At 44.4% G+C, this 15,067-nt stretch overlaps 1 protein-coding gene across 3 annotated transcripts in view; it reads left to right on the top strand.

The window, feature by feature from the left end:
* Positions 1 to 15,067, top strand: part of FNDC3B (fibronectin type III domain containing 3B) — a 185,338-nt gene that overhangs the window by 31,040 nt on the left and 139,231 nt on the right. For all 3 annotated transcript variants that reach the window (XM_035557360.2, XM_035557361.2, XM_035557362.2), the window contains 2 exons: positions 4,727 to 4,865; positions 10,735 to 10,810. In XM_035557360.2, the coding sequence (XP_035413253.1) occupies positions 4,755 to 4,865; positions 10,735 to 10,810 (187 nt within the window). In that variant the 5' untranslated portion in view covers positions 4,727 to 4,754. The remainder of the gene's footprint in view (positions 1 to 4,726; positions 4,866 to 10,734; positions 10,811 to 15,067) is intronic.

Genomic DNA, 15,067 nt, shown 5'->3' with positions numbered 1-15,067 from the left:
GATGAGGGTGCAGATAAGACAGCAGGAATGCTTGCTTTCTGTGCTCATGCAAACGCCAGCTTCTGAATGTGCTTGTTGGAGAGTCCTGTGCGCCCCAGGGCAGGCAGAAGGGAAAAAAACAGGAAAAACAGCTGGTGCAGGCAGAAAGTCACCTCTAAGGGACTGCTGGCCACTGGATCGGTTGTAGCATCCAGAGACTGGATTTTGACATCCCGCCTGGGCTAGCTTGTCCCCATCGCTGTGAGTTACCAAGGAAGTCTGTGCTGTGTTGGGTTGCTTTTCATCAAGTGCTGTGCAAAAGGAGGTCACTGATCCCATGAGAATGGGAGAAGAGGGCTTGGGAGAGGGGCTTGTATAAGAATACTTGCATGCGTGATACGTTTAGATTTATATTTGACACACACACACATATAAATAAATATATATTTATCTCTGTATCGTGGTGGAAAGGAGCTCACATTAGCCTACGTAACGTGATGTTCTGAAACCAAACTTGGCTCTGACACTAGCCTCTGCTTCTCTCTCCATCCTCAGCAGGGTGTGTTTTCTCAACTAATTATTCAAAACTGTAAAATTGGTTTCAGGAAAACTGTTTTGTGCTGGGTGATAGATTCTCTCATCTTCTGAAGCCGCTCTGTGTCTGAGTTGTTGTTGCAAGAAGTGCTTTGGGTTAACTTTCCTCGCTCAGGAAGGGGAAGAGGAGGGACTCGCGCATCATGTACGCCGACACCCTGCCTTGAGAAGGGGAAGGTTTTCCTTTCTCATCGGTCTGAGTTGCCCGAAGTAAGCCCTGCACCAGAGCAAATGTGTGTCTAGGACTGGCTTTTTGTTGCATGCTACCTACACTCAGATGGATACGTGGCTCTAGTAGGTATTGGAGAGGTGCCTGTCATCTTTGTAGTACGACTTCTGTGATTTCAGGGGATTCTGATAAAAGGGGGAATGCTTGATTCAGTAGCTTGTACTGGCCTGTACCATAAAAGAAATCTGGCCTTTACAGAAAGCGGTTTCAGGGCTCGATATTTAGAATTCCTCATGCTTTTGCCAGGTTTTCTTGAATTAGTTTGCCTTAGCTGGAAGAGGTTTGTTGGCTTTGTAAAAGAGAAAAGGTGGAAAAAAATCACCAGAAGAAAAATGTTCTTGACTTCTACCCCCATTAATTGCGCGGGCAAAACCTTCTAGGAAAAGTTGGTCTTGGTTATCTTCCTGCGGTTCAATCTGCTTCGGAATTTAAGGCTAATTCTGACGTAACGCCGTGGGTCATATTAATTCGCCTTACATGGAAATTGGGTTCAGATAGTTACACTTTGTTCTGCTCTGTTTTTTCTAATTTTTTCTCAGTTGCCATGTGTAGCTAATTTATGTCTTACTAATTCACATATTGAATTAATTTAGCAAACAGAGTCATCTCGCTGATCAGCGGAGGACTGCAGCATTGAGTCAAAAAATCAGGTCTGCAGCGGTGACTTGCAGCAACCCAAAGGTTTGGAAGCTCAGTTTGGGGACAGAAACTGGAAGCCGGGTGGTTGTTTCCACTTCCCTGCTCTAGCAGCGGTGCGGGCCACGCTGTGATCCCCGTGTTCCTGGAGGGAGCAGACGGGGAAATGCAGCCTCTGGCCGAGCGCTGGCGTTTCTGAGCTCTGTCCCAGCCAAAGCTAGGGAATGTAGACGCACAGGAAATATCTTTTTTAAATTTAAATATAGTCAGCTTTCTAGACAAAACCCCAAATTTGAGTTAGTACCTGAAAAAAAAAGTTGTGGGTTAGGATTTGGCAGTTCATATTTTAACTAAGGAAGATTTCTCATATCCTGAAATGCGACCTGGCCCTTTGAGCCCTTGTCTGGGGTTTTCTTCCAGTGATGTTCCTGAATTTACAGGAAAAAAAAAAAAAGTGCCTGTGTTCAAACCTCTTCTTCTTTGTATGAATGGAGCTCGGTTATCTGAGCAGCTCCTGAGGTGCGGGGAGCTCTGGTTTTCAGGAGGGGTGTGAATGCATGGTGAATAAACCTGTGTTAAGCAGAGCGTGTGAGAGAACGAGCTAAAAATCCATGGGAAGCAGCTTCCAAAGCTGTTGGCTTTGACGTGAAGCCTGCCAGTCTGCCCCACGGTAGGCGTTTTAACCCTGTCTGATCTCACTCTGCATGGAGCACCTCTATGTGAAATACTGCTTACAAAAAACATAAAAATAAAATAAAAGCGAAGAAGCCTGTGGCCAGCTGTGTGTTGTAGCCAGCACTGTCGCTGGCGTTACTGCTGGCGGAGCTGTACCAGACCTGACAAATGAAGGAAGCCGTTCTTAGTTTGTCCTTTTCTCTTTTTTTCTCCCCCACCAAAGTGAGGCAAGTGTGGACATGGCTGTGGTGACAAACCATTAATAAAGCAAAAGGAATGCAGCTCTAAAACTTTAAATAATGACATATAGCAAATAAATGTCAACATATTGGTTGTTGTGCCTGGAATGGAAATATTACTCGGAAAATATGTAGCTTCCAGCTACCGTCTGGCTTTTTTTTTCTTTAAGAAAATAGAAGTGGCGTGACGCTTACAGTCGTGGGGCTTTCGGATGGATGTGTCATTTGCTTGGGGGCTGGGAATTGTTCGCCACACGCTTGGAATAGGAACTATTGAGCTTGCATTCTTTTAAAATCACATTACTTATTCATATATGAATATATCTCCATATAGTTGTGTGTGTATATATATATATAATTTGTGTATATATATATATAACCAATGTAGCTAAAGGTACAAGTAAGTACTGACTAAATGAATCTATTTCCACTGAAAGCAATGAGCTCATATTCTCACGGGTGTTCACTATGAGCCTTTTGCAGTGCTTTTCTTAACCCCAAGCATTTAAGAAACGATTCAGAAGCTCATATTCTCGTATTCATCATTAAAAACAAGCAAGTAAACAAACGACACAACCCCAAACCAAGCAAAACCCCACACAACACACTGCCCCTCTCCCTCACCTCCCCCCAGCAATCACCTGAAGAACCCCAAACCTATAATTTTCAGCTGTGAGCTTGAATCTTTCTCAACGTTAAAACCCGAGACTTTGAGGTAATGAAAACCAAAAGGTTTAGGAGGAAGCTCCAAATACTGCAAAGCTTAAGGATGGAAAATGTGCCGGGCAGAGCGCCTGGGCTGCCGGGCAGGCTGCTGGAGCTGGGGCTGCGAGCCCTGGGCTGCTAAAGGCAGGGGGTGTTTGCCACCGAGCTTTGAGTAGGATCGAGGTCTGATCCTGTCTGGGAGCACGTGGTGGCTGTCCTTGGGTGCGTGTTGGGACGAATTGTTCAGGGCAGCGGTGCTGGGTGAGGTCCCAGCCGTGCCAGACGCTGCAGGGGTGACTTGACATGAGTAGGGCCGGGTGTCCGCGGGAGCTGCTTCCCAGGCCTTCTGAGAGGTCTGTCCTGTAATTACATCTCCAGCAAAAGGAGACGTTGCATGTGAAGATGCATGAAAATAGCCTGCCTCTATTTATACCTCGGGGCAGTGACGATTAGCAACGCGCGCTCTCACGCCAGTAAGCAAGTCGGAAGGGGCTGGGCGAGCTGTGCCAACCTTGGTGCTAGGGTAAATGAAGATTTAAAATGGTTTTCAGGTGTGTGGATGCAGAAGCAGGGCTGAGCCTGCACGTCTTCTGAGAAACAAACATGCTGCTAGCCCCGGTACCGCGTGGGTGGAAAGGGGGAGCTGGAGGGTGCGGGTGGGTGGGATGCCAGCTCCGCAACGCTCGCCTTGTGAGCAGGGTTTTGCCTGTTGCTCGTTGCCAGAAATTCCCCTCTTTATATCCTGGTGGTCCTGTCCTGGGAGGACTTTGGGAATCTCTGGTGAGAGAAAATAGGGAGGTTGTGTGGCCACTACGAGACCATCAGGCTGGCTTGTGTAGGTTTTGAATAGAAGTCTACAGAAGCTGTGGGGTTAGGTCATCCATCTTACTCACTAAAGAGTTGGATTATTGCCCCCATAAAACAGTATGATGGGGCATACTGTTAATGGGGAACTATTAACGTGGGATTAAGGCTTGTTTTTACAGAGCAATGGTTTTAGTGAAGTTTAAATAACGCATCAGCGAGCTGTTAGGAGGGAGGGAGCGCTGAAAGCGGTTCCCTGCAGATCCTGAAGTGGGGTCTTGCACTGTGCTCTGTTGCCCTCTGTAGAGTACGAGGTGCTCAGTGGGGCTCTGCTGCCCCTCCTGCTCCAGCAGAAACCCTTCTCTTTTGCATCGTGATTAAGTGAAAGTCTGCTCCTTGTTTTACAGGTGTTGGTTCTCACTGTTACAGGGCCTAGAGAGAAAATAAAGCTGTTTGGCTTTGAACTGTGGGTATCGAGTGAAACGGATGGGTTTCAAATGAAGCGCATCTTAACTGCGCTGTGTTCTGCAGAGCTGGGGCAGCAAGCAGGATGCTGAGCAAATCTCCCTCCAAGCATCTCGGAACTTGCCTGTTTCAGCTCGGAGATGGGGGCTCAGGTTTGCAATCGTGGGAAAGAGTGGGAAGTTTGTTCAAACTGGCTGGTTAGTTTCCGGAAATCTTACGCGGAAACTTGACTTAACCCGTGATCTTGATCTAACATTTTAAACCTGCTGATTTCGTCAGTGCCTCGTGTGTGCATCCTGTTACCCGAGGAGGTGTCCTGCTTAGGTTGCTGCCTTAATGGTGAAATCCACGAAAGCCCACGAGGGTTTTGCAGAGTCTCTAACTGGTGCTTCTCTTGCAGGAAGCCCGTCGAGGAAAATTCTCCATGAATGTACGTCACAATGATGATGACCGACCAAATCCCGCTGGAGCTGCCACCGTTGCTGAATGGGGAGGTAGCCATGATGCCTCACATCGTGAACGGCGATGGATCACAGCAGGTCAGTGCGCTCTGCAGAGGTTGTCTTTGTCTTCTTACAGCCTGGAGGTTCAAGCCAATTGTTGGTAAATTCCCAGGCTTGTCGTCTTCCTCTTTGTAGCACATCTGCCCAAGCAATTTTTCTGTATTATTCAATTTAGTTGCCTCCTGATTTGAGGCATTTCAGCAAAGTATTTTAAACGAGATAGAAATAAACTCTCCTTCATGAATCAATATAAAACGTTATTTTGTTACCTCTCGTTCCCTTGATCGTTTGTTCTTCCTTCCAAACTTGTTTTGAGCTACACTAACCACAAAGGAAGAATGACTTCCCCTTTTCTTCTGTTTGCTTATCTGGATTTGCAAAACAAGGCAGAATTTTCATTGCTGTGATTTTTTAGAAGTTTATTTCTGCACGGTGTGCTGCAGCTTGAGAAAAATGAAGCGAGCTTGTAATGGCTCTATTTGTCGAGTCCATTATTAATATGCTTAAGTGAAGGAATGGTTTTATTGCTATTGAGTACCATAATTATTCCTTAGATAGGCCCTTTCCTCCTTGCTGGAAACCATTTACTAGGGCGGACTGTCCAGTGGGTCCTTGTGCATTACAGAAAGAATAAATGGGGTCTGCTTCGAGCTGGGTTCTAAGTCAAACTTTGAATTTCCCCATCAGCGATGATTCAGCAGCCTCGCTTGGCAGAGACCTCCGTTGCCTTTAAACCAGCTTCTCATCCAGTGTTTTGGAGAAAAAAAATTGCTGATGCAGTGCAATTGCATGAACTGTGCTGCACAATGTGAGTCAGCAGAATGCTTCTGGGTCAGGTTCCTCTTCTGCACGTGTGTTTGTTGGGTGTTGGTTGTAGACCTTAAGTGAGAATAGTTCCTATCTTATTTCTTTAAGTACTTGTAGGTGGAATACAAGTTTTCTGTCAAACTTTTTTTGTGATTGTAGCCTGGATATTCCCTCAAAAGTTGCACTGCTTAGCTGCCTTTGTTGTTTATCATTTTCACCCTGTTCCTGAAGCTTTAGGTAGTGTTTTCACTTTTAAAAATTGTAGTTCTAAAACTGAATGAAACTGGAAATAATGCTTTGCTTGGTCGTAGCAGCAAATGGACTGCATCAATTGCTTTTAACATGATTTCAGATGTTGCATATTTGTTGAAAGAGCTATCTCGGTTATTTGTAAGGCAGGAAGAGCCCTCAGATCCATTCCGTGTAAGTACAACTTCCTTAATAAAGACACTTATGGTGCTCCATAAATAGGTGCAAATCTGACAGGGACATGTGCTTGCCCAGGGTGTAATTACAGCCTCTCTTAGAAGCTGTGGCAGAAAGCATCATAGCTCAGCTGGTGAGAGACAAGGCACGCTGACTTTGAGACTGCAGCAGGGCCGATACACAAATCCATACCTCTGCTCCGAACCTGACAGTGCATTTATTGTTCCTGTGAGATGCTCTGGGTGCGCTCGCTGTTGCTCACCCATGTGCTTTATTAGGTAAGTGAGCCTCAGCCACGCCAGCATGGCCATTTGCAGGGCTGTGCTATAGCTGTGCTTAGGAACTCTGAGCTTGAGAGAGATTTTTCTCAAAAGACCAGTCCCTGAATGTGTAGAAAAGAGCAGACTGAGGCTGGTAAAATCCCTTAGCTGTTACCAGCAGCCAGATGGAGAGTGCTGCAGGAGGGAGTTCTGCCAGTAATCACTGCTGTAGCGTAAGACAATTGTCCAGGAGCATTTAATTTACTTTTTTTTATCTTTCTGGGGATCAGTTGCACAGCTGTACAGGGCAAGGCTGAGACTGTCTCTGCCTGCTTGATTTCTCTACGCTACCCAAAATGGCATTTGTCACCTGTTTTTTTTTTTTTTTTTTCAAGTTTCCCATACTTAATTTCGACTTCTGCTGACTGTGTTTAATGCTCTCATGTCCCTTCCAGAGCAGCTGCTGCCTCTTTCTGCTTCTAAGCCACTTGTCGCTGCCGTGGGCAGTCTGGGAGTTGCAATCCGTCTTTTGGGCCGAGCAGTCCAGCCTGTAGGTTCCCCGCTGCTTGCCCCAAAATGCTCAGGGCGTGAGGTCGAGGGTTGGAGAGCTGTGCCACAGCACGTCTGTGCAAAATTCCCTGCCACTAATTTTTGGCCAGTTTTATTCTGACTTGGTTAGATCTTTTTTTTTTTTTTTTTTTAAATATGAAAGTGGATAATGGAAAATGGATAATAGGAAAACGGATAATTAAGCCCAGAATGTTATCATCAAAGTACTGGTCTTTAAAAGTCACTGCTTGCTTGTTTGAGATGTAGCACCTCGAGTGATTATCTTCCCCTCCCCCTGCAGTGAAATTGAAATTATCTCTCCTACCTACTTGTGTGCGGCTGAGGAGTGCGTTCCCGAAAAGAATATCCCGGGCAGAACAGTTTGAATTTTTTGGTCCTTCCTGGGAACTGGTATTTCACTGGGAGCTGGGACATGGGATGTTAAAGCAGAACAGAGAATGAGCCCAAATGATTATTGTGGTTTGCTTTTTTTCCCCCCAAAGATGCAATGTGTTCCGAAGTTTTTGCACTGCATGAAGTGTAAATACATTTTAATAGTTCATAACGCGTTTGCTTAGAACCTGTGGCTGGATGCCAGATAAAGCCTGTGATGCCGCCTCCCCCAGCTGTGTGGGGCTTGGTATACCTGAGCAGAGAAGGGAAGGTTTGCTTCTGTGGAAATCATATAAAGGCAGATGTTTTCCTATGCTAAAGCAGTGCAAGTGGCTGTTTGACCTGAACACGGAAAAGGTTCTCTTACAAGTGGTACTATTTTAAATTAATCATTGGGTTGTGTTTCACTGAGTGGATGCAAATGAATGTCTCCTGCTTGCTCCTGTTTGTGGGTGATCTGCAGCCAAACATGCAGAAGGCGATGCCTTGTTTTAATGGTGAATTTCCTTGAGCGTGATTAAAAAAGGCTTGTGTACGTTAACAGGAGCTCTATGAGCTGGGTGCGGGGCCATGGACCTGATCGGGTAGCATTTTCTATCTTTGCGTGTGACCGTTCACCCGCTGCGTCCCCAGCTTTACATTCCTGAGCTTTAAACCCGTGCTGGATGCAGGTGGCAGGTCCCTGCGCCTCTTGCCCCGTCCCGTAACGTGGGAATTGGTGGCAGGAGCGAGGGTGATGCGAGTGACACAGGCTGGGCTTGAACTGAGAACTTAGTCTGGACACAGCAATTGCTGCCAAACTGGGCACGTGTGTCAGTATAAATACTTGTGCTAGCTGTGCAGCTTCACACCGTCAATCAGTGTTAACAAGTGTGGCTGCTTAAACAAAACAAGTGGCATTCTCAAATGCAAAATGCATGGAAGCGTTGCGCAGGTAGCAAGCTCTCTATGGCGATGCAACAGCCGAGGCTGGGCTTCCACGTGGGGTGGATTTACCAAATGTCTGAGTACTTTGGAGGGAAAAGAGAGAGCCTTTGGGACTGTGCTGCTGGCACAAGTGGAGCTGGGACTCACTGGCCCATCCTGAGCCGCAGGGAGCAGCCGGCAGCACCAGGAAGGGGCTGGGAAACCTCGGGGTGCTGGGTGCTGGAAGGGACACGGGGCAATTAAAGATCCTGCGTGTTTTCACTGAAATAAAGACGTAATCCTTAGACTTTTTTTTTTTATTACTTTCCTTAGATTTTAATTAAAAGTTTCAGAAACAAAGCATGCTCTTGAAGACCCTCGTGTGGAGGAGGAACTGGGGTAGAAAAGCTGTGTACTATCATGCGGAATATTGCTTGGTGTTGCAGGGGGAAAAAATAACTCTCTGGGCTAGTTCATTTCCCACCAAGGCACCCTTGGTGCATGCACACGACAGAAGTCACGGCGTGCTCTGGGGCTGCAGAATCGAGCCCCGTGTGCAGGGAGCCTGGTCCTGCTCTGTGTGCGACCGGGTTGGAAACGGGGCTCCCCGCTCCTTGGGGCGGGTTTGATGCCTGGGTGTTGTTTTATGAAGGGAAAGGATCAAGATTTGCAGACTTCAGATGTCGCTCTAGTTAGGGTATGAGTGTGAGGAGCTGGGCTAAGTGCTTCTGGAAGTGTGGTGGTGTGCTGGAGTCTCCCTGTCTGCTAGGGTCCTTAATAAGGGACCGGCTTTAGAGCTGCTAACACATAATGCCAATGAGCTAAATAAATATTTTTACGATTCTCTGCCTCTGTGTTCAGGTTGCTTTTTAACTTTTTTTTTTAAGCTGAGTGGCACTGGCCTGCTGTGCCCGTCTTGTGAGCAGATGCCGGTGTGCTGTCGTGGACGATCCACGGCTGCTCGCAGCAGCAGAAGCCTTCGGTGCTGTCACTTAGATGCCGATTGTTGGGAGATCGGGGCTGGGATGGCTTCGTGCCTCTTATCTGCTCTGAACCATTCATTGTGGTCTGGCTGCTGGATCGGATCCACCCCGATCAGCCTTCTGAGAAATTATTGTTTCAGACAAAATAATGGCTTTCGTATGTCGCTCCTCTGATTTCCAGCTTTGTGCTTTAAAAATGTTACTGCAGTAATGGGTTTCTGTAGGATTACTGTAATTCAGAAGGTCACACAGGCAATAATTACCCTGTGCATTCAGTATAAGGGCTTCAGCAACACAACGCTAATTCACGTTCTGTCATCCCAGATTGAATGATAAGATTCTGCATGCAGGTGTCCCAGCATATAAAGACTAGACCTAAATTTTGAGAGAGATGTAGATCTACAAAAAGATGTAGATCTATATTTTCAACGTGTACCAAGATTAATTCAGATATTGAATAATTTTCCAGCAATGCAAAGCTAACAGGAGTATGTTTAAAATCTTTGAATAAGTTTCACAACCAGCAAGAGCGCAGGAAAAATGATCACTTGCCCCCAGTGAAACCCTTCATTAAGGAAATGAGTCTAAACAGTAAATTTTCAGACCACTCCCCCTCCTGACTTTAGACACCTGAAAATTAATAAAGAGGAGTGCAGCTTGCGCTGAGCTTTGCATGGTGCTTGGTAAGTGGAGCCCAGAAGCCCTCCTGCTCTGTGGCTGCTGGGTCCCCCGCGTTGCTTTGGTGCCCACGGGGCCGTCAGGATCAGGGCCCAGTTAGCTGTGGGTTGAAATGAAGACGGGCAGCCTCACCTTGTCCTCAGGATGCTGTTCTGTACAAGGTCTTGCGGTATAAACGTGCTTTTGCAGTCTCGCAGTAGCTTGTGCTGATCTCACCCCCTGCAAACTAAGACAAGTAAATGCAACGCAATTTTTGAAACCCATTTTACATTTACGGAGGGTGTGGGGGATGTGTTTTGACACTTCGTGGTCTTGTACCATTGCTATCTGCAGAATTGAGCAATGGGAGACAAGGCGTGATACGTTGATTTTATTATTATATTGTGAGTTACACAGTTTATTAATTAGTTTTGTGTGCAATGTTGAACTGCGTGTCTATGGCTTTTGCCTAATTAAGATTTGTTGTGTGTGGGACTGAAGGATAAAATTAAAAAAAATTGCAGTGGATCAATTCCCATTGTGCTGCCAGGGACTTGTGTTGCTGTGAACTTGATACCATGGCGTGGCCTGATCATTCCTGCTGCAGTCTGCTCTGCAGTGTCGTGTCTAAAGATTTATGCCCGTCACTACCAGCGTTCAGCCAGGTTAAACGTGCTGTCAGGGGTTTGGTGGTGTAACATGAAGCTGTAATTGTCACCTCTGCACAACTGATCTTTATTTCAGCTCCTAAAATTTAAATGAGTAGGCAAGCTTCAAATCTCCACTGGTTCCTGGACCCTGCTGGTACCCAAGGATGTAGTTAGTTGGGTCTGTTCCTCTCCCCACCCTCCCATGTGGCTTCTGAAGTACTGGTAACACAACCTGGGTTGAAATAGTGAAACAAATGTGTTTTTCTTTTGGCAGGTCTTTTTGGTTCAAGTTAATCCAGGTGAAACCTTTACAATAAGGGCTGAAGATGGAACCCTGCAGTGCATTCAAGGTAAGAATGGAACATCTGATGAACATTTGTTTGTGTTGTGGAAAAACTTGTGTTCTGATCTGTACAAAGATGTGATATGCAGTTCTGAAAATGCAATGAAGCACTTAAGAGCGAAAATTTGCAGACGTGACTACCATATATGTTATAGGATTTCAGTGTCTTAGAAACAAGTCATGAATTTCTTGCAAGTTCAGGAGATTTCTCTTCTTTAGTTCATTCATCAGCATTTTCATAAATATGTATATTTCCTTATAACCAAATGGTAAATACGAATGGTTACCGAGTTAAATTTAAAGCTAGTAACAATTAAATGCATATCTACAAACATACGAAAGCAATTTTGTTCTCACACAGGCATAAGGAGTGACAGAAAGTGAACAGAGAAGTGCAGACATGGTGGAGCGCTTGGAGGAGTTAATTGGCTTTGAGCAGAATTTTTAATCGGTTCTTTAAAACCAGAGCTGGTTAATTATGTGGTATTGAATAAAAACATTTAAGCAGTCTTTTGATTGCTGTTTTTTCTTCTCTGTAAGGTTGTGTAAATATGATAAATTGTGTTTCTCCCCTTTATAAGAGGGACCACACAAAATCTTTTAACAGGTCTTAAGGGAGAATTGACAAAAGGCCTTTCAGATTGTGTATTAAGTACTATGAAAAAGACGCTTCTAGCTAGTTGCAAATACGGCTTTGAAGGGAATCATATAATTGCTTAGTTATAATGCTGTCTACAGTAAATACAAGCAGGTTAAATGTTTAAAGAGAATAGACTTTGCATACTGTTTTCAGTGTTTCTTTTTTTTGAGCTTATAACACTGTCTTTTATTTTGAGAAGGGTGGTGTTGCCTTCCCTGTCCTTTCCAGTTCTTAGGTCATTAAGCAGCAACCTCACTGGGCTACTCATTCAAAAACACCTCCTAAAAAAATAACAGTACTGGGTGAGAAAGAGTCAATCTGATGATAATTGTCTAGCTAGCAAATTACCCCTGTATTTTGACTGTGGAATTCAAACCCGCACAAGACAGACTGTTTCTTGGACTGCATTGAATCCTGAAGTCCTGCTGCTCAAGGGTAATTATGCTTTTTATTAAAATTTAGATTAGAAGGGGCCTCTGGAGGTCACCTTATCCAACCATCTGCTTTTAAAGCAGAGTTAGCATCAGAGTTGGACCAGTGGTGTCCTCTGTATGTGTTTGAACCTCACGTGGCACGCTCTTGAGTCTCTGGAGGAACATCTCTGTGACCGCCTCCCTCGCATTTCTCGTTGCCAGAGGTTGGTGGGAGTCTCAGGAAGGGATGCCTCCACGTCTGTGTGGCACTGTGTGGAATGATAGCCTGTGTCTGAAAGCTGACTTGCATTTCTCCAAAGGTTAACCTAATGCTGTGGCCTGAAAGACTGGGGAGACAATCCTACTAAAATCATAACTACGAAGAACGTCCTCCCTGTGTTTTGGGAGTATCTCAGTTTTAAAAATGTCAAAATAAATGTGAATATGATTTTATTTGTTGGTTTTCTAAATGCTTAAACCAAAACCAAACAAAACCAGCAACAACAAACAAACAGCCATGGATCGACATCATCAGGAAATGTTTTTTGGGATAAGGTCACCCGAGTGAACAGGATGTGTGTGCCCATGAGCTGTCTGGATGTACCTAAGAGCTGGATATTTTTGTTACGTGAAATTTCATCCCCATGGAAATAAGGAATTAATAGTTGCTTGAGATAGATATTACAGAAGCTCCTCTGAACACCATCCAGGATTATTCAGCCTAGATGAGCAATAATAGCAGCAATTTAAAACTACTTGTTGAGATTTATAGCCAACGTGCTGTGTGGTAAGAAATTGGTCCTCATGGCAATTAACAGAGTAATAAAGTCAGGTACTTTTATTTGAAATGAATGCTTTTATATTGGCTAGTACATTATTCTTTTTCCATTAGAAATATAATTATGACAACATTTATGTATATTTTTTCATGTTTGAAGTCTTGTTCAGGCAGCATATTTAAATGAATGCAACTTGAAACCTCTTTATTCCGTATTTCCTGTAATTTAACATATTTGTGCCAGCAGGGCTTGTTTGGTGCTCGTCAGCAGTCTTTGATAAAAGTCATTTAGAATTCATGGTGTAAGATTGTCTCCTGGTTTTTGGTAGAGCTGTCGTATTGATTGCAAAGCCACACGTTTATTTGTATGTGCTATTTAAATTCTTGCTGAAAATTCCGATACTCTTCAGGCTGAAGTTTTGTGGACTCTGTATTGCTGAACTAAGTATGTGCTTCAAACGTGGAATGTGATCTGACTGTATGTGATGCAGTCAGATAAAATAACCCCCCCAAACCCTGAGAAACGAGGTATTTGTATGCTTCAGGAGCCAGCGGTGGTGCTGGGAGCGGGGCAGGATGGCCCCTTTGTGCCGTGCTGCGCTCTGTGGGTGCTGCCCGTGCCTGCAGCTGCTGAACCTTGGGGGAAGTCTTCACTTAAACGGAGCTCTCAGCACCAAACCTCAGTTAAAATCAAGTAAGGTTACCTTTTGGTTGGATCTGACTTGTTTGGGAAGTCCTCTTTTCCCTCGTGTCTGACTGAAGACTGGTACAATGTCCTAAGATCTCTGCTAGGAACTTCCATTGCTGCGTGAGAACAGCGTTACGTGCTACATTACTTAAAAACACAGCAGAGTTTGGGCGTAGCTTGGGGCAGTGGAGTTTTACCCTAGCATCCTGGAGTGCTTTTGCCCTGGAAGGCAGCAAGGCCAAGTTGTCACGTGCAGTGCGCAGTGGGATGAATAATATGGACAAAATGAGTATTCTGGCACAACTTGAATTTGCTTGTCAAGCACATGTTGAAAATGCACGTCCAGAGACCTTGATGGAGACTGAATAACACTTCTGTCTATTGATTGCACAGAATTGCTCAATTATTGCTAAATGTATTTTTTGTTGCCATCAATCTAAATGATAGGCAAGCTGGGTATTATTTTCTACCACGAGCAAACCAGACAAGGTTTGCTGTTCTGTAATTTTCTGTATGTATGCGTAGCATGTGAAAAGCCTGTGACAAAGAGGAAAGGTTAGAACATGTAGCAAAATAGCACCTGGCATGATTAATGTATATAATTCCTGGGTGTATTATATCTAGCCCGTGCTGTTGGAAATATGTGCTTGAAACTTATCTGCAGCCTGTGATTGTTCAATATCACAGCCTAGACTTGGAATACTGAAGCTCAAAAATTACAAAAAAAAAAAAACAGTGAAAGGAAATTGTGCTTCGATCCTAGCATCTCATGGGCCAACGAGAGTCTGCATTAAATGGGGTTTTGTTTTGTGATGTTGTCAGGACCAAGGTGTAAATTTGCTGTGGAGAGGAAGGGTTGTAGCTATGGTTAAGCAGGAGTAAATGACGCCTTTGGGTGGCGTGTGCAGTGGTTACATTGTGTAATGAAAAAGGGATAATAAGCACACACAGTTTACTAATATTGATGTTTGTTTCAACTGATATTTCAAGTGTTTTGCTGAACGTGAAGCACTGTAGGGCCTTTCTTTGTTCTTATCTTGTAAAACCAAGAACGCATGAATTTCGGTGCTGCTTTTTCCGCTTTTAGAGCTAAGCTTTTTTGCTTAGCTCTAAAAACAAGCAGCTCAAGAGGCAGGCAAGAAGTATGCTAAAAATCTAGCAGTGGTTTCTCAAATGAAAGATTTTCTGGAATTATTATTCCTTTAATTTGTGTGGGTGGGTTTCTTCAAATAAATGATGAAAATTGATACTAGCTCAGAATTGTCTTTTTTAAACAAGTTCTTAACAAAAAGGATTTTCACCAGCAGATCTGGTGAAAATGTGAAGGAATAGAGAGTATTAAAGACTGAAGGAGTGTAGATTTATGTAGGAGGAATGTGTATGTAAGAGAAAAAAGACTGTTAGTGTCCAGTTCAGTCTAAGCAAACCAAAAAAAGTCCTTTATTTTTCCCTTTAGTATGAGATTGGAAATAAGGAAGTGACTCAGTTTCTTGGAGGAAAGGAAAAAGTTGAAAATAGATGGGACATCATGTAAGCAAATGACTGATAGTTGCTGGGTGGAGGCAGGGGAGGCCGAGATTAGAGCAGGGAAGGGAATACCCGAGGGAGCTGGAGGATGGAGGGCCAAAGATGGGGAGGAAAGAAGCCTGAGGAGGTGGAACACAAAATACAGCTTCAGACAGCTGGCTTTTTCAAATCCTGCAAACTTGGAGTAAGCTACGAGAATCGATCTACCTGTTGCATCG

This window comes from Cygnus atratus, chromosome 9 (assembly GCF_013377495.2).
Source record: "Cygnus atratus isolate AKBS03 ecotype Queensland, Australia chromosome 9, CAtr_DNAZoo_HiC_assembly, whole genome shotgun sequence".
NCBI lineage: Eukaryota > Metazoa > Chordata > Aves > Anseriformes > Anatidae > Cygnus > Cygnus atratus.
Note: the sequence above shows the minus strand (reverse complement) of the source record. Positions and strands in the feature narration are given on the sequence as shown.